This window comes from Pollicipes pollicipes, unplaced genomic scaffold, assembly GCF_011947565.3.
Source record: "Pollicipes pollicipes isolate AB1234 unplaced genomic scaffold, Ppol_2.1 Scaffold_6052;HRSCAF=7182_pilon_pilon_pilon, whole genome shotgun sequence".
NCBI classification, from domain to species: domain Eukaryota; kingdom Metazoa; phylum Arthropoda; class Thecostraca; order Pollicipedomorpha; family Pollicipedidae; genus Pollicipes; species Pollicipes pollicipes.
The window spans coordinates 9,046,370-9,064,420 of NW_023596805.1; the positions used below are offsets into that span (position 1 = coordinate 9,046,370).

Consider the following 18,051-nt stretch of genomic DNA (forward strand, 5'->3'; position numbering starts at 1 on the left):
TAAACTTTTTAAGAGCTCGCTTTTCCTCTGTGGTAGCATTTTTGCACTGCGCCGACTACCACGGGACAGGCATTCTACGCGGATGGCTGGATGTACGACGTGAACAGCTATCAGCCAGTGTAGCTAACACAGCGGTAAAGTTGTCGATTAGCGACGATCCACTGTCCCTCTGTTTAGGAGTGATGCATATATCACACTTGAAAACTTCCCAGTGTACGTTCTGCGCACTCCGTCGCCGGAGCCGGACTCCAAGCTGCACGTCGATACTCAGCATTAACCAAGTGGGTAAGTGGTCGCTTCCAGCTGTGTCCTCGTCTACAGACCATGAAATACCGGGCATCCAACCTGGTGAGCATAATGATAGATAAATCGCTGAATATATCAGTCGGTGTAAAGTAGCGTTCAGTGCGCCGTTTCATGTCATCCGTCTAAGTACGTCCCCAAACGGTATTGTGGCTGTTGAAGTCGCCGAGTAGAAGAAAGGGTACAGATAACTGGGTTACCAACTAGTCAAGGGTGAGTAGATAAGATGCTTATAGCTGGTGGATTGTATAATGAACAGAGCGTTGGAATACCGTGATGTGTAGCTACCGCTACACCTACGTGGGCTTTGGTATCATTTATTTCGTCTTTTCGGTATAAGGCATAACCTTTGAGCAAAGCAGATGTGTCCCTGGCCAGCTGAGTTACTTGAATGCAGGCAGCAAACGTGTTTTTTGCATGCAGCATGCGCTGCAAGTGCAGAACATCGGCGCGGAGTCCACGGACGTTCCATTTTAAAACCGAGTTCAGCATATCACCAAAAAGATAAAAGAAAAGGACGCATATGGCCAGCAGGACCATATGGTGCATTATAAACGACTGGCTGCAGGGGGCCTTGGAAAGGCCAGGCCTCTATGGCATCGACCGTCATCCACACATGACGAGCAGACTCTGTCCGCGCCAGACTGCGTCCTCGGTCGGGACCTCGGGAAGGCCAGGTCTCTTTGACGTCGACCGTCATCCACAGATGACGAGCAGACTCTGTCCGCGCCAGACTGCGCCCTCAGTCGGGACCTCGGGAAGTCCAGGTCTCTTTGACGTCGATGGCCATCCGCAGATGTCGAGTACACTCTGTCCGCGCCAGACTGCGTCCTCGGTCGGGACCTCGGGAAGGCCAGGCCTCTCTGACGTGGACGGCCATCCGCAGATGTCGAGGGAGCTCCGCCCGCGCCAGACTGAACCATCAGTCGGGACCTCGGACTGCCGCCACTCGTTGGCGAGACGGGCTCCGGTGGGCCGCGCTTCGCTGGGCGACCCGGGGTCGGGGAAGCGCCCATGAAACGAGGAGAGTGTGGCGGAGCCGTAAGGGATGGTGGAGGTGCCTCACATCAGGGGACGAGTTGCGGCGCTCTGAACGGGCAGCACGTCCAGCAGCACCAACATCTTAGGCAGCCAGACGGATAGCTGCTCCAGCAGACTTGCACCCGCCAGTGCAACAAATGGGGCTGTCGGTGGGTCGGCGCCAACTCTTCGATACTTGTCTTCCCTGTTTGATTTTTTGGACGAGCTGCAGAGGTCGCTCCAGCTACCAGTCGGCCAGAACCTTCTTCGGTCAACCCGGAAAGTGCCGGTGTATGTCCACAGCTACCCCCGACGGCAGCAGACGGGGGGAGGGGGGGGGGGGTCCGGCTGGTGCGTGCTCGGGTGCAACGGACGCCGGTCGCTGTGGGGAGGGGGGGGGGGGGAAGGCCGACCGCGCTGAACTGGTGTCCAGTCCGCTCCCCTCGGTTTGGTTCCCGGTTCCGGACGCGCCGACTTCTTCCCGGGACCCCCGCGCCCCGAAGCTGCCCCCGGGAGGGTCGCGTCAGGCGCTGGCGGCGCACCCGATGGCGAAGGGGCTGCGTTACCACACGCGGTGGAGACCACACTTGCCACATGGAGACAGGGCGGAGACACATCGTGGGAGTGGGAGAACTGTGTAATGAGGATGACAAAGCCCCCACAGTCATGTTTTGGAACGTGTTCATTGTTGAATTTGCTGACAGGCCAGCACCTGCCGGCGTCGCCACGGAATGGGTCCTCGGCTGAGCAGCGGCCGCGTCCTGGTAAGGGCGGACTGGGTGGCTTTTTTTGCATTAACGCCGTATTTCTTTTCGGCCCCACGGTAGAATGATCCCACTTTTTACCTTAATGGTTAGAATTTCCACTCCCCTTTTTGAAGATGCCACGAGTGTGAAACCACGCTGTGTGACCACCACAATTGGGTCAGTTCGTGAAGCGTGAATCGAAGTTCTTTGTGTCATGCCCGACTTCTGCACGTTTCCCGCATACCATCTGCTTCCGACACCTGTCGTGGTAGAGAGCCGAACGAATGACACTTGAGGTACCGCACCGGACCTGGCAAGTAGAAATGGACTGGAAAGAAGGTAAACCGCATTCACACCTTCTCTGGTGACGGCCAACAGGCAATGGTACGAATGACGGCACTCGTGGGCGACAGCCCGCCACCTACCCTTTTCATGTGTTTCGCGTTCGCCATGCCTTTGAGGACTTCATCCTCGCTCACCTCCTTCAGGTCCAAGCAGCTAAAAACACCCTACAGTTCTTACGGGAATGCGGTTTTACCTCGATCTGCACCGACTGTACACCCTGTTCACGAGCTCGGAAGCTAAGCTCCTTGGCGCTCAACATCTTCCTGATCTCCCCGTCCTTTGAAAGCTGAACTTTAAAACCTCCGTCTCAATAACTAAACGCGTTTTTGGGATTGCCAAACTTTGACAAAGCCTGATCAATCTGGAAGAGGTTGAGTTTTGACAGCAGAGGCCTTTCCTCATCGTCGACTGTCGATGATCGAATAATCACATAGTTCGGCAGACGTTCGGGCACTCGATCTGGCTGGTCTCCAGAGTGGGGAACATTGCCAGCACCCTTGGGATCAACTTTGGATCTGGCTGGCAGAACTATTTCAGCCTGCTCTCCACACGGAAAAGGCGTAGTGGTCAGCTTAGTTCGTGGTTTATTTAAAGCAGTGGTATATCATTTCGACACGGCTGTTCCCCGCCCACCACCGAGCCCAACAAGGGGACGGCGCAACGGTGTCCACGGTGCCGCCTGGGCTACAGACGCGTCATACGCGGGCCAGAGCGGCAAAAGTGCCGCTGCGGAGACACACACGCGTCCGCGGGAGCGGTGCTCCGGGTCACAAAGAGCTGACCAGGCACCTCCTCTAAGTGAGGCAGGGCACGAGCACACAGCTGAAACTCAGGCGGACAGTGCACCCGGCGACTCTCCCTCGACACTCGTCGCCTGACACGCTTGGCTCCTGGCCAGTGCCGTATGAAGACGGCTCCTGACAGGTCGGTTACCCGCATGCGGACTAAACACGGGGCACCCGCAGATCGGCCAAAGGAGTGTTGGTGGACGTCAAGACTGGCCCGCAAGGCGGCCACCTCAGCACCCAGGACCCCTTCGTCGCTCCTGTGGGGCACAACGCGGCATCGTAGCCCTAATCAAACTGAAGCGGAGGCCGAAGGGTTGGCCGAGGGGCTGCTAACCCCCATCCTGACCGAAGTCAGGACCCTTGCGGGAGACACGTTTAGCCCGGCTCCACCCCTTTGGCCAGAAGGGGCGTTTTACAATCCTCCTCAAACGCCCGCAGGGTTAATGGAGCACACAATCCCCCACACCACGACAGGTGGTACCTCACTGGGGGAAGGGGGGGGGGGGGGGCGTAGATTATAGCATAGACCAACTTGAAGAAATGCACTGCCCCTGCACAACGAAATGAAATGCACAACGCGACAACACCGAGAAGTGGCAGCAAATGCGACTATGAAAGCACTGGCATAACGCTTCAAAACAAGTTGTTTCGAACTGACCTCATGGTACTGAATGATATCGGTCTTCTAGCGAGCCACATCCAGCAATAACAAACGTTGGCACCTACGAAAACATAAAACGGTTCAACGGCAACACTTAAGTTCACATGCCGCCCAATGGAAGGCTTGTTGGCTATCTATCTACTATCAGATCACAATATGGCAGCATAAGAACGACGCACTGAGTAATGCCACTTGCCGGACACTTAAAGCTTTTTGTAGCACTCCACTAATCGGGATACAAATGAGTGAGGACGTTGCTCACTATCCTTGAATGCAAAAGCTGACCTAAATGTCAGCAACGGACCCGTTCGATCAACAATGAATAAGTGTCGTCATGAAACAACACAAAGTCTCCCAGAGCTGAATTGAGAACAGTCCACGTTTCGGCGAAACTGACATTTCGTTCTCCCTATGCCATGATCAAATCTGATTTACACCTATCTCACAAACAAAGCATGCCAACGTGAGATCAAAAGGACTTGGTCAAGCACATCACAGCTGAAACGTCAGTTTCCCCAAACCACCCACATCATTCTCAGCCAAAACAAGAAACTGGACGCAGGAGGACTCCGGCAAAAGATCTGTTGTGAACTCCTTCGGCTCCTCATCGAAAGGTCCCTGGACCTCCTCATCTGCCTGCTCCGACGTGTCGCAGGAGGTTCGGCCCTGGAGGCTTCCAGTTTCATCCCTTTGCTCTTCTCCACACGCTTGGTTAGCGAGCAAAGTACCTGCCTGACCGCGAGACGCTTCAGTCGACCACTCCTGAGTCTCGTCCGCGGCTTGTCTACGAAGTTCGTGAGGTACTTGCCCTGTATGCTCCCCGCGCGGCTGCACTGGAAGCCCATCAGCTGCTTGACCTTCATCATCCGCATTTTGTTCACGCAGTTTACTGTTCCCCTTCTCCCGCTGCTCCCCAGTGATCTTCCCCGCTTCTTCCTCCGGCCCCTCGTCGCCCGATGCCCGTTGCCCGTTCGTTGTCTGGCGCCACGGCTCTCCCGCCGCTGTCAGCAGCTCTTCCTCACCATCCTCTACCGCCTCTTCCCGCGCCGCCCCGCCGCGAAGCCGCGCCACCGCCGCCCGCAGCCACGGCCCCAGCTCCAGCCGCGTCTCCTGTCCGTGGAGCAGCCGGTAGGCGACGAGGCGGGCGGCGGCGTCCGCCGTCCTGCAGACGATCACGCGCAGCGGCCGGCTTGACATGACGACCAGCGTCGACGAGATCCGAACCGCGCTGTCGCCACGTCCTCCGGCGCCGTCTCTCTCGCTGCCCCCGGCGGCTGCGCCGGTGCCTGCGGCGCCGCCGCCGCCGTCTGTCCCGTCCGGCAGGTCGGGGGCGCACCACGCGTGGTGGAACGCTAGCGCCGCGCTCGCCGGGTCCAGGAAGGTCAGGTCCGCCGGCGCGGGGGACGCGGCGACGGCGTGCGCGTGGCAGGCCGCGTCGCAGCGGTGTAGCCCCTCACCACCGCCGCCGCCGCCCGGCAGTGTCAGCGACGCCGGCGGGGACCGCGCCAGCGCGCCGCCCACGCCCTCGGCCTGCGGCAAGACGCAGTAGCGCCAGAGCTGGTCGTAGGCGCGGCCCATGAGGCCGTGCTGGGCGTGGCCGAGGTCGAGAGTGTGGCCCAACTCGTGCGCGGCGGCGCCCAGCGTCGCGCTGAAGCGCACCCCGCGCGGCGCACCGTCCGCGTCGCCGCCACCGCCGGCCGGGACGTGTGTCGGCGAAGCACGCGGGGATGTCAGCCGGCCAGCGCGGCCACGTGAACAAGCTCTCGGTGCTGCAGAGCGCCAGACCGCCGGCGCCCTGCCACACCTCAACGCGCGGGCCGCCGGCGCTCGCGAGGAACGCGAGCACCTTGGTGGTGGCGAGATCCAAGGGTGCCCGGCGCAGCTCGGCCGCGACGCGACGCCAGAGCGCGCGCTGGTCGAGCGCGAGCGCCTCCGCTCGGGAGATCGTCAGCCGCAGCGTGAACACCGAGTTGCAGAGCGCGAAGGTGCGCGCCGGTCGCGTTGGGAAGTGCTCGCGCAGCTTGTCGGCGAACAGCGATTGCAGGAGCAGGGCGCCGGTCCAGACGCGCGCGACGGCGCCCGCCCGGCTGCCATCCTCCCCCGGCGGCGAGCGGATGGACCCGTCGCCGTCTGCGCACACGAGCAGCGTCGGCTGCACGCGGTGCGTACCGCCGCCTGGCTGGCAGAGCAGGCGGAGCGCACGCGCGCAGCGAAGGCGGCATCGGCGGCATTCGACGCGCAGGGAGGCGGCGTTCCAGCCTGGCATCAGGGGCAGCCAGCCGATGAAGCGCTGCCCCTGGACCAGGAATGGCTGGCCGTTAATGACGATGTCGTGCTGAGCAGGGCAGGTCCACTGACGGATGGAGCCGGTCAGGCGCAGCAGGCGGTGTGGCACAGGGTCTGGCACTGAGTCCACCACAATCATGGCAGATGGTGGAGGGCTGTAAACAGGAGTGTTGTCTGATGAAAGAACCTTGCTCTCATAAAAAATCAGACACTTCTCTCCTATGATACATACTTGTCCTTACTTGAAAGAAAACAAGGTACTAACACAAATATAAAAAGAGTAGCTGTGGTTGAATGCTAAATTTGATGACCAAGTGAAAGTTTTTAGCTGTAAAGGATCACTCATCATTTGAAACATCCATAGTTTCAATCAAATCACAACAGCATTCAAACTGGGCAAATGCATGCTGCTTGGGCACAGCACACCACATTTATGTCTAATAAAGACAAAGTGAGCAAAAAGACAAAGCGGGACAAATATAAGGAAAACAGTAACTGTGAGGACTAATCGCATGCTACTTACATGCATCATGCAAGCAGGTTTCACACAAAACTGTACAATCCCAAATATGTATTTTTTATGGCAACATCACGTAAACAAAACTGCTAAAATGCTGAAAGGTCTGATATTGCAACAGCTAACAGCACTCTGGCTTTCATGTCTGCCTATAAGCCATGGAAAACAACTAACAATGTGTTTGGGGCAGACAGAACTGTGCCACAAAGGGGGATAGTAAGCTGCATATTTGGGATCATTTTGTTTAACTTGATCACCTGGTACCTGCGATATTACATGCTTAACTTTTTACCTGACGGGGGAAAGGGCTGAAAAAGGGCAGACCTTTCAGCTGTTTGATTTTATATTGCCACTTCAATATAATTACGCCCAAGGAACCACGCCCACCCACTCGGCGCCATAGCTAGCAATCAAATGACAACGCGGAGCCATGGTAATATCTGCACAGTGATGTATCAATAACGAGTACGGTGAACGCGGTGAACCCTCGTATTAAATTTACGTCTCAGCTGCGCCATATACCGTGCTAGGCAGATAAGACAAGTCTGTTAAAAGTTGATTGGATATAACGTCAACATAGATATAACGATTGAACGACATCTCATTTAGATAACTTCCAGAACTAGCATTACGCGTATGATCTTTTATTGCCTCTCATTAACCTCTACTTGGGGTTTCATCGTCTGTCATTTCGTATGATCTATATCGCTTTTCTGGACCAATGTCCAAAAATTGTCGCTTCGTCTAAAGGGTGTTAAACATGGAGAGAGAATTACAAAATGAAAGTTGCTGGTTTATTTTGTGTGCGCATTAAGGCGCAAGAATTTCTGTGCATGGTTTAAATTTTCTAGAACAAGTCGAATTTGAGTTGTGAAGGCTTTTATCTTAAATGACTCCACATCTATGAAAGTCAGAAAATCTGAAATCACACCATCGTATTGGTTGTGCAATTTCGCGTCTAATATCTAATAATGCAATGAACTTCCGCTATCTTTACAAATTTTGAATCCCATCGCTCTACGCTTGGTACCAAAAACAGTTCACCATTGCTGCTTTTTTGCGGAAAAGGCCAACATTTTTAGCCTGAAATTTTGTCGTGTAAAGTACATATAGATGATGTATACATATATATACACATAGGTACATATACATTCATATATGAGCTTTTATATAATAAATATCAAAAATGAATATAAATTTATACATACATTTATGACTACACACAAGCCAATATATCACATGTATCAATATATCAATATATCAATATAATATATCAATATATCAATAAATACATCAATATAATATATCAATGCACACATGCGACATTTTTCTAATTCCCCGGTGCCGGTTACTACACTTTCCCGCCAAAGCTCTTATCATGAGACGGCATACCCTTGGGTTCGGTACCTAATCCGGTTTCATCCGGCATCCAATCCGGCAAAGTCGATTCTCATTCCAAATTACAGCATCCTCGTGTTGGCTACAGCTGTAGCTCCAAGCAATGCGACCCAATTTCGGTGACTTCGTTTCTGACTTAATGCGATGCGGCAGTGTTACCTGTAATCGGCTGCAATAGAAATTCGGCTTTAAATGTTCTTGAATGTGAACTGTTTCGTATTGGCTACAAGATGCTCACATTGGGCTTGAAAAGTGCAGCAAAACACGGGGGTGTAGTTTGTTTTATTCAGCTGGAGGTGTCTCGTCCTCCCCCCCCCCCCCCCCCCTCTTCCCCAACTTGATGTCAGGCCTCCCTACCCCAATTTTGAGATGAAGTTGGATCGAATCTGGTCATTAACCCATTTTTGGGATATTTCATAGGTGGATCCTGGGGGGGGGGGCATGGGGCCATGGCCCCCAAAATGCTCTGTGAGTATATTTTGGCCCCTCCCCCGAAAGCATTCCCAAAACTTCACAATATTTAGTTAACATCACATGTTGCGTAAAAGGTGCCGAACAGAACATGTTACCCATCACAACAATTGTGCGCGAAATTTATGCGTTGAATACTTGAAGGTTCTCGTTATAGTGTTATAGCGTTTATCAGTACTTCCCCTGATCGAGTTTTCCCTTACTTCATGTCCTCACGCCGTTGGCCCTTGCAAAACAGTCCTACGTATAATATCACTTCATAGATTGGTCTCATCTCCGGCAGCAGCAGTGGTCGCTTACGCTTACGCTCAGTGTTCCGCCACCAACATCATTTGAATGTCACGTCAACCCCTTGTTCTTCTCAAACTGACATCGCATCCTGATTCCTGACTGACTCATCATTCATCTCGTTCCGCAGCGCGGCTCACCGGTGTGCCCGCCCGCCACAGCCGCTCCGCAGCTACCACCACGCTCCATAGCCACTAGAATCATCCTTTGTCCGGCCTGATCACCCTGTTTCACCGTTTGTCACCCTGATCACCATTTGCAGTAAACCCCATCTGACCAGTTGACTCTTGAAAGTAATATCGTATGTTACGAGCTTTGTAAACATGCCTACTGTATATAGAAAATTCAAAAGCATGTCGTTGCTTGAATGGTGTCCTTGCTAGGTGCTCGCGAGAGGCGCCATGCACTGGACCTCGGATACCACACCAGCGAGCTGGCGACGAACGGTTGGCCCCTCCCAAAAAAACAACTCCAGGCTAGATCCGCCCCTGAAATAGTTTAGGGTAGGTTGAGCCTTCTCTCGCTATTCAGCCAATCCCCAAAACATTTTAAGGAAGCTTCAACCCTGGCGAAACATCTCTGGGTGGCAGTGGCGTAGTTTCGCAAAATAAGGCGGCGGGGGAGGGGGGGGGGGGGAGGCTAGGCGGTGAAAATGACGAAACCTGCCCCAAACATACGCCAACAAACGGGTTTCTTTTCGGATTTGGCTCTTTCCTTTCAAAGTCAGAACGGCTTGATCGGAGCCCAAGTTGAGGGGCCCTAGTCACCTAACTTAATCCGGTACTGCACTCAAAGGTGGGTCCAGAGGGAGGAACGGGGTCAGGCCCCCCTTGGGCCCCGAAGGTACCCACAGGCTCCGAAGGAGCCCATGACTGGCCGAACAGGTGCAGTTTTCAAAACAAAACGCACCAAAATTGAACTTTTTTAGATCTCGAGACGACCAAGAACAGTTGCAAGCAAGAGTGAGAGGGCACGGGACAACGACAAAAAATCATTCAATCCGTGAATGTTAAACATCATTTAGTAATGCTAAAACATCAAGACAATGACACAAAACGATTTCAGAGTCAACAAGGCATATTAATCGTGTAATTAAAAACATGCATGCACCATGCAAAATAAATGCTCAAGTAAACACAGTAAATACGCGGAGTTTTTACAGCGTGAATAGCTCAATCAGCTGCCTGCCACTGAACACGACATCGCAGTTTTCACTTTCTTTGTTCTTTTCTTGTGAAACACTTAGTAGAAGCCTTCTTTAAAAAAGATAATTTTGATTTCCCTTTATACTACCCTGCTCGTTCTTTGGCCCAAGAGGGTTGAGGGGGTTTAACTCCCCGTTGGGGGAGGCCAAGTCGGACATTAGGGGGAGGGGGAGGAGGTAGTGTCAGCTGATATCTGATCCTGAGTGCCCGCAAATCGGACATGGGGGGGGGGGGGGGTATGGTCAGCTGATCTCTTATCCTGGGTGCCTGAAAATTAGGCGCCTGACAGGACTTACCAAACTACTGCGAAGAGTTGGGCCATTCGAATAGGGTTCCACTGGCAGAGAAGTGTGCTCACGTACCCGCCATCTTGCTCGACCAGATCCCGGAGGATCTGGTCCATCATTTCAAGAAGCCAGGTTCACACGGTGCAAGACCATTCAAAGGAATCGGGATCAACGTTGCTTGTCACTTACCCATGGACTTGGACGCTCCGAATGTCTGCTGCTGCAGCTCCCAAGACAATGTTCAATCGAGAGGTCTTCTCCAGAAACATTGTCACTCTGATAGTTGACCTTGAGTGCACCAGAAGGTGCAAACTGAGTGGTGCCGTCCGATAACAATTCACGTCCGAATACCCGTCATTTTTTAAGATGGTCGATGTTGTGGGAGTACCTACAGGTATCTGCTGACTGCGCTCAGCCAGGCATCAAGTTACCACAGGATTGGTCACTCCCGGGTTCAACTACTGTTCTCAACGAACCGCGCAGACCTCCTCACATCTAGGGGGATATTTATGCTAGGGAGGAACGGGGCGCACGCGGACACCCGTGATCGTCATCATCATCATCATCATCATCATCACCACCATCACCACCACCACCACCACCACCACCACCACCACCACCACCATCATCATTGTCATCACCATTGCCATCATCATCGTCGTCATCGTCATTATCATCATCGACATCGTCATCATCGTCGCCATCAGCATCATCATCATCATCAACACCCTGTCCCACGCCGAATGGATCACTGAGTGATTTAGAATAAATCGCGGTTTCAACCGGCGACCAGCCGGGGCTTAAACGCTTGCGGATGGAGACTGATTACTACGCAATGTGCATGTCTGGGGGACGGAATTCAACTGTTGATTGTGGGGATGGGATAGAAGAGGGAGAGGGAAGGCAGCATTGTGCTACGTCTATGGAGGCACCAGGCGGCTGGTCAGCCAGGGGGGTGGGAGGAGACTTAATTTCGCGCACGAGCAGGCAAATCTATTTTGACCACATCAGGTTCGTATTCTCCCGTAACACACACCTCCCTGATCCGCATATGAACCGTATCAGAAACCTATCTCTGACCCGATATTAGTTCTGTACGATTAGGAAATATCTAATGCTGTGGTTTTGGGTTGTAAGCGTCGGCGTGCGTTCAAGGGGCTTTGCTCCTACAGTGACGACGATAGCCTCCAGATAAAGGCTTCGTTCATACAGTGACGACGATAGCTTGCAGCTAAGGGTTTCGCTCCTACAAAGATGACAATAGCTTGCAGCTAAGGGTTTCGCTCCCACAGTGACGATGATAGCTTCTAGCTAAGAGTTTCGCTCCCACAGGGACTACGATAGCTTCTAGCTGAGGGGTTTGCTACTACAACCGCGATGTGGACGACGGTTTCATTTGATGCTGAAGGCGAAGAGGTGGTCTGTCTACCGTTTTCTCTCTCTCTCTCCCTCTCTCTCTCTCTATCTAGATCTATGTGTGCGTGTGGGGGGGGGGGGGGGGGGGGTGCGTGCGTGCGTGCGTGCGTGCGTGCGTGCGTGTGTGTGTGCGTTTGCGTGTGCAGACTCATAATGATGTGCTTCACCCAAAGACGCCGAACGAGAAAACCATCAATCGCGTTTTATCCATTTATTGAGCTTCGGTTAGTACTTAGCAGACGTCTGACCTGGGTCCTGCGAGGAGAGCATCCTCGTGCCCGGACAAGAACTTCCCAGTAAGTGAAAATCTCATCGTAGGAGCATTGATAACATTCCTCAGTGTGACCATACGTGACCCGTGATCGGCCACTGGCGCAAGATGGTTCCTGTACATTAACTTAGCGATAAATTGGCTGACCGTTTTGGCCAATTGCAACACATGCACATCCTGTGCCTGGCTGTTAACAACTACCACGCAAACACAACGGCGAAAGACGCACCGGCAAAGGCGAAGGACATCTCAATAGCACAGTGGTTGCTCAGAGGATCATCTTGCTGACGAAAGCTGCTGACTGCATCCCGGCCGCTCTTCAAGCACCGCACACGGCAGCTGATCACGCCTAATCACCGTGACGTCACGCACAGCTTACGCCCAGCTCTTCACAGCGGAGAAACGGCAGGAGAGCCGCCTCCGCCCTTGTCCTTCGCAGCTGGGTTAAATCCGCGCGACTGTGGAGGCACGCTCACACACGCTGGCACGTCACGCGCGCATCACCCGGGAATCTCGTGATGTCTGTCCGCCTCACAGCTCTTTCAATGCGCGTCGCGCGTGACGTCACTGGGGCGCGTGACGTCACCTGGGACATCACCGTGATTCAACACAAGCCAGCAGCACATTAATCGGTGATGTCGGCCGTCGCTGTGCCGTTCCTGTCATCGCTGTGGTAGACGTGCCTATCTGCTGCGCAGAACAGCGGCAATCCGGATGAAACTGGTTCGGACCGGATTCGCTGCTGAACGCAGGCTAGGCTTCGGGACGGCTTTCACGAATCTGAGGGGAAAACGAAATGCTGTTATGTGCGGCATGGGTCGACGCTATCCGCGCCGCGTGTGAGCTTTTGTCCTGTCGTCACTTGCGTCCCGCTCCGTAACTCTTGCGTGTCCCACGCATCAAAACGCACGCGCACACGCACACACACTCCGACATGGCTCTGTGTGTCCAGTGCATAAAGTGGCACAGACCATACGCTCATTTTCCAATGCATGCCAACAGTTTAGAAGCGCTGGAAGTACGCGAGTGCCCTTATCCATCCTGCCAAATGTGTGACGCTCCACTGGTGGAATTGCCACCAAACGCGAGCGGGTTCTTTCATTCGTCAGTGACCAGCTGTACGGAAAACGGGTTCAACACTAAACTGACGACCGCATCGTATAAAGGTATAGTATAGGAATATGTACCGCACATAGGAATCGTACATAGGTACCGCAGCGTACAAGAAAAATTAACGGGTAAGGCCTGTCCTCCCGTCTTGCCCTGTAAGCGCCAGCTTATAGCGCCAGCTTACGCCAATTGACCCCTGATGTACCCCGGTTGCCAATCACAGCTCTGCTGTTTCCTCCCTTTTATTGGAACGCGCCACACTTCATCACACACGCTGTTTTAAAGCTCCAGCGACTGCGGCAGCAGCGTTAGCAATCAGCAGCCACGGCGCGGTCGAGAGTCGAACCCGGGCTTCCACGCATAAGCCGAAGGCGGTAAGCACTCGCCAATTACGTCGCCGAGTTGCGCTGTTTCCGCTCGCACCATTTCACAAGCTCGCATCGCAACATTGCAAAAAGCCAATTGCAACTGCAATTGCAACTGATGGAGTCACCGTGGCATGGCAAGCTACCGGCAACAGAAATACCACTACCACTTGGATGGCTTGCTGCACCGCTTGGATGTCTTCATGCACCACCGGCATGTCTTGCTGCATTGCCTTGATGTCTTGGAGCGCCTTGGTCAAGCTGACACACCATGCTCAGGTAAAGCCAGTACGTCTCTGCCACTCAATCGTACTGTCGGTATCCTTGAAAGCCAGACACCACCCAGGTCTTCCATCTCGCAAACCTAACTTCCTCCGTGACTCCACCGAGCCAGCGGCCACCTATCCGAAAGCAGTGGCTGTTTCCCACGTGGACGTTTCCCACGTCCACGCTCTCTCGGACTGCTCCCATTGGACGCCCAACACTACCCCGGCCACAAATATCAATGTGCATCCTTCCGGCGCTGTGACCGGCCAACGATGTCACGCGGGCGTTTGATTGGCCAACAATGCCACGCGGGCGTCTGATTGGTCAAACACAACGAGTAGCTTGGCCGATTCATCCTTAATTTTCCGTAGCACCGTAACTGCCTGTTTTTATGCGAACGTCACGTGCGATTAGACGCGGACATCTTTCGTCGAGGCTCACTGCAACCGTTCCCCTGCCACTCCAGAGGCTTGAAAAACGATCCCGAACAGATCCATGTCACGGAGCGGAGAGTAGTCTTCATCTCCACCATGTGACATGTGGTCATTCCACTGTAATCCGACGCTGTGAGTATATTCCTAGAGGTTGGCTATTTGGTAATTAGGGTTTCAGAGGCTTCGATTGCGATGCTAAATAATGCCTCTAAAACGTGTGCTGACAAAGCTGTTCAACAGCATCGCTTCATCTTTAAGGTTTTCGACGATAGTCGTAAATGGAACGGTCCCCTTGCAACCCTGGCTTTTCCCGAATCCATTCAGCACTGGCACTGGAAGCAATCGCGGCAAGGAGGCAGTCGCCGCAAGCCGCTAGCGCAGAGGAGCTGTTTTGGTAGGATGGGATACGTGTTCTTGTACTTTACTTTTTCTTATGCAGGGCCAGAGGTCCCCAATATATTTTGCACTAGTCCGACACATCCCATCGATATATATATATATATATATATATATATATATATATATATATATATACATACATAATCGGTTTTAAAATACCATCGGTCAGTGCGGCCCCGCACCAGGGAATAGTCGACTAAATGTGAGCTGTTGAATCTGCCGTTTAATTGATCCCCAGACTCCCATAAGCCAAGGAGCAGCTTCGTACTCCAGCCGGCCGTGGTATAGCCAGGGATCGGTTACAGCAAAAACAAGCGTAGCTGCATTTGTGTTTGCTCTAGAAGAATGTTACGCAGTCGCGTCCGGTCAGCGCCACGTGCTTCTGAACGTGGGCATCTCGCGGCTCCGGACTTCCTGATATCGGACCCCCACTGCAGAAGCCTGCGGAGACTCAAGTCGCGATCTTTCGACGCAGTTTCATACCGCCTTCTGTGTCGTACACGGTCATCCTGACACAATACACGATTTACCAGAGGATCTTGTGGTGTTCCAGAGCCGCACTGTAAGTGTTTCCAATGATCGCAGTAGGAGGCAAAGCAAGGCTTGAAGGTCGCATCTAGGAAGTGATTCAGAGTTTCGGAAAGTAGCTTGCAGTTGAGACACGGGGCAGCGGAAAGCTTTATACAAAAATACAGCACGTTATCAACCGCATACAATAAATAGGCAGTATAGGGCTGGGCAGTAGTCTTGCAATAGATCAAACACAAAGCAAGATAGGGAAATGAGTGCGAATCACAAACAAAAGCTTGCGACAGCATCATACACACTTCCTTGCGGTTGGAATAATCCGAATTTCTCACAGAATATCAGCGCATAACAACAAGGCGAGTAATGCGTCCGACAAAGGTCACAAATACCCGCACCAGCAGCACCAGCACCAAACAAGCCCAGCACCAGCACAAAACATCCCATGTTAGCAAACCATCTGCAATCCAGCCCTCCGGCGGATCACAGCAATGCTGCTAGTATCAGCTGGGCCGCAAATGTGCGCCAGCAAGTCTGTTTTAATTACGGTTCACGATCACAGATGGCGGCACTGGGCTGGTGACCTCGCACGTCGGCTGGTTTCCCGACGGCGTCAGCTCCTCGTCCTCGGAGAAGCCCGACTCGGTGGACAGGCTGCCTTTGGACGAAAGCTCCCGTCTGGACAAGCTCGCTCCCTGAGTCGAGCCGGGCTCTGTACGGACGGATGCGTTCGGTGAACGCCTCTCACACTCCGTCGCCTCAGTCTCCGCCTCCGTCTCCGTCTCCGTCTCCGTCTCCGCCTCCGCCTCCGCCTCCGCCCGCCCCATCGCTGAATGCCGTCTGCAGCTTGCGGAAGAGTCTGGACGGCGCGGCGCTGGGTCGATTGGGCCGAGCCAGGCGACCCTCGTTCAGGCCCTGCAACTCCGCCAGCACGGTATCCTTCCCGGCGATTCGTGCCACCCGCCCGGCCACCCGCGCGCCATCTGTCTTCGCCCGGGCGCAATGGACGTTTGCTGACGGCCGCGCGGGTGCTTTGTCGACGCTGTTTTCGCCCGCCTTTCGGCCTGCCACTTTGCCATTTCGTAGCTCGCTAATGACTTGTTCTCGCTTGACGCTTAATTCTACTGTCTTGACTGGTGACGGCGATGTAGCCACAGGCACCGGCGGCGGCGGTGGAGGAGGCGGAGGCGGCGGAGGAGGGGGCGGAGCCACGCGCTCGGCGGCGGCGCCAGGAGCCGGGGCGTGCACAGCGGCGCGCTGCCGGGGCGTGGCTCGATCACCCCGCCTCCCGCCCACGTCCGAGTTGCTGCTCGTCCGGCCATACTGACTGGGCGACCTTCGCACTGTGCCGCCTGGCTGCGCCACTGCCGCCGCCGGCGGCGGCGCGGGCAGCGCGCAACTTTGCGGCCGGGACGGCGGCGACGGTGGCGACATCTGTTGCTGCTCCGGCGAATCGTCGCTGTCCGGACATAAGTCAGTTGCCTCGGGGTCAGAGCCCACAGTGGCATTTTCCTGGAAAAAGCGCAGCGCCGACTTGAAAGTCACGTGACCCCGCCGAGGCGGCTCCGGCTTGGGCTTGGCGGTAGGGCTCGGCAAGTCGACTTTGACCTTGGTGCTGGGCGGCACGGCGATCGTGTTTCGCTTGGCGTTCACGGCGGAGATGTTGTCGTTCTGTTCCTCTTTGCTAGTCTTGCGCAGTTTTGCCGTAATTTTACCGTCAGCAATTACAACCGATTCTTCCTTGGTCGGCTGTTTTGACAGCGTTTTACCTGCACTGTCGTCAGGCTCAGCGGCACTGATAACTTGTTTCCCATCACCGGACTTACCAGTCTCAATGGTATCGCGAGTCTCTGGGTTGCACAGACTCTTCGGCTTGATCTTCTTGGACTTCCTGTTTCCAGATCCGTTACCATCACTCTTCAGTTTCTTTTTCCGCATTTTAACTTCGACCTTTTCTCCATTGTCTAACTCAACTTGCTTAGTGACAGATTTATCCGATGAATAATGCTGTTTAAGCAGTTCGTCAGAATCCCGTCCGTTTTGTCGGCTGGGCGAAACCTTAGCGCCCGTGCCACTGTCTTTTCCCTCACACTTTTTAATATCATTTTCTTTTCTCGCACCCATGGGCTTCACTTCACCATTCGATTTGCGTACATCAGGAGGCTTTCTGACATTAAGTTTGACGCTTACATTCACGTCCTGCTTTTCGATTATCTTCGGCGCGAGTCGCACGGTAACCGTCTCACAGCTCGCCGCTCCACCCTGCGCCTCTCCTGCGCGCGTGCTCTGCTCACATCCACTGTCCCTCTCCTCCACCGCAACTCCACCTCCCCTCGCCGTCTCCCTGTCAGCCGCCTCCGCCTCCACACTTTCCTCCTCCCTCCTCACACATTCCAGCGCGTATCTCGCGAGCACATTCCCTCCCTCCGGCTCGTCCACCGCCACCGACACGGGCGCTATCGGCTCCAGCACCGTCAGCCGCTTGTTCCTTCGTTCCAGGTTAGCCAGCCACGTATCGAACAGCCTTTCCCTGTTCTCGCCGAACAGGTGCTCGCCGTCGTTCGCGCCCGCGTCCTTCTCGTCTGCCGCCGACCAAATGCTGTCGAACACATCGCCGAACTCGTCGGCCACGGCGCGTGACGTCGCCGTCGTCGGCCGTCGCTCGACGACAGTGTCGTCGCTGGAGTCGGAGCCGCGCTTGGCGGCCGGCGGTGCCGCCTCCTCATCCTGCGAGAGCTCTCCGTCGCAGTCGGACGCCTCGGAGGCGGTCTTGCTGCTCGCGCCGCTGCTCAGCTCCTCGAAGCCGCTGCTGACGCTCGAGAGACTCGCCGTGCGGCCTCCAGGCGCGCTGAGCTCGGCGAGCAGGCGCGACAGGCGGGACGAGGTGGCGCGCCCGTACCGGCGCCCGCCGGCACCAGCGCCGGCGGCGGCAGGCGCGGCAGGGGCGGC

The 18,051-nt window shown here is 54.6% G+C and overlaps 1 protein-coding gene across 1 annotated transcript in view; it reads right to left on the reverse strand.

Moving 5' to 3' along the window:
- Positions 1-11,927: 11,927 nt before the first annotated feature.
- LOC119104759 (fibrous sheath CABYR-binding protein) overlaps positions 11,928-18,051 on the reverse strand; it is an 86,832-nt gene continuing 80,708 nt past the window's right edge. Inside the window, exon 12 of the mRNA XM_037228479.1 lies at positions 11,928-12,782. Coding sequence (XP_037084374.1) covers positions 12,775-12,782 — 8 coding nt within the window. The 3' untranslated portion in view covers positions 11,928-12,774. The remainder of the gene's footprint in view (positions 12,783-18,051) is intronic.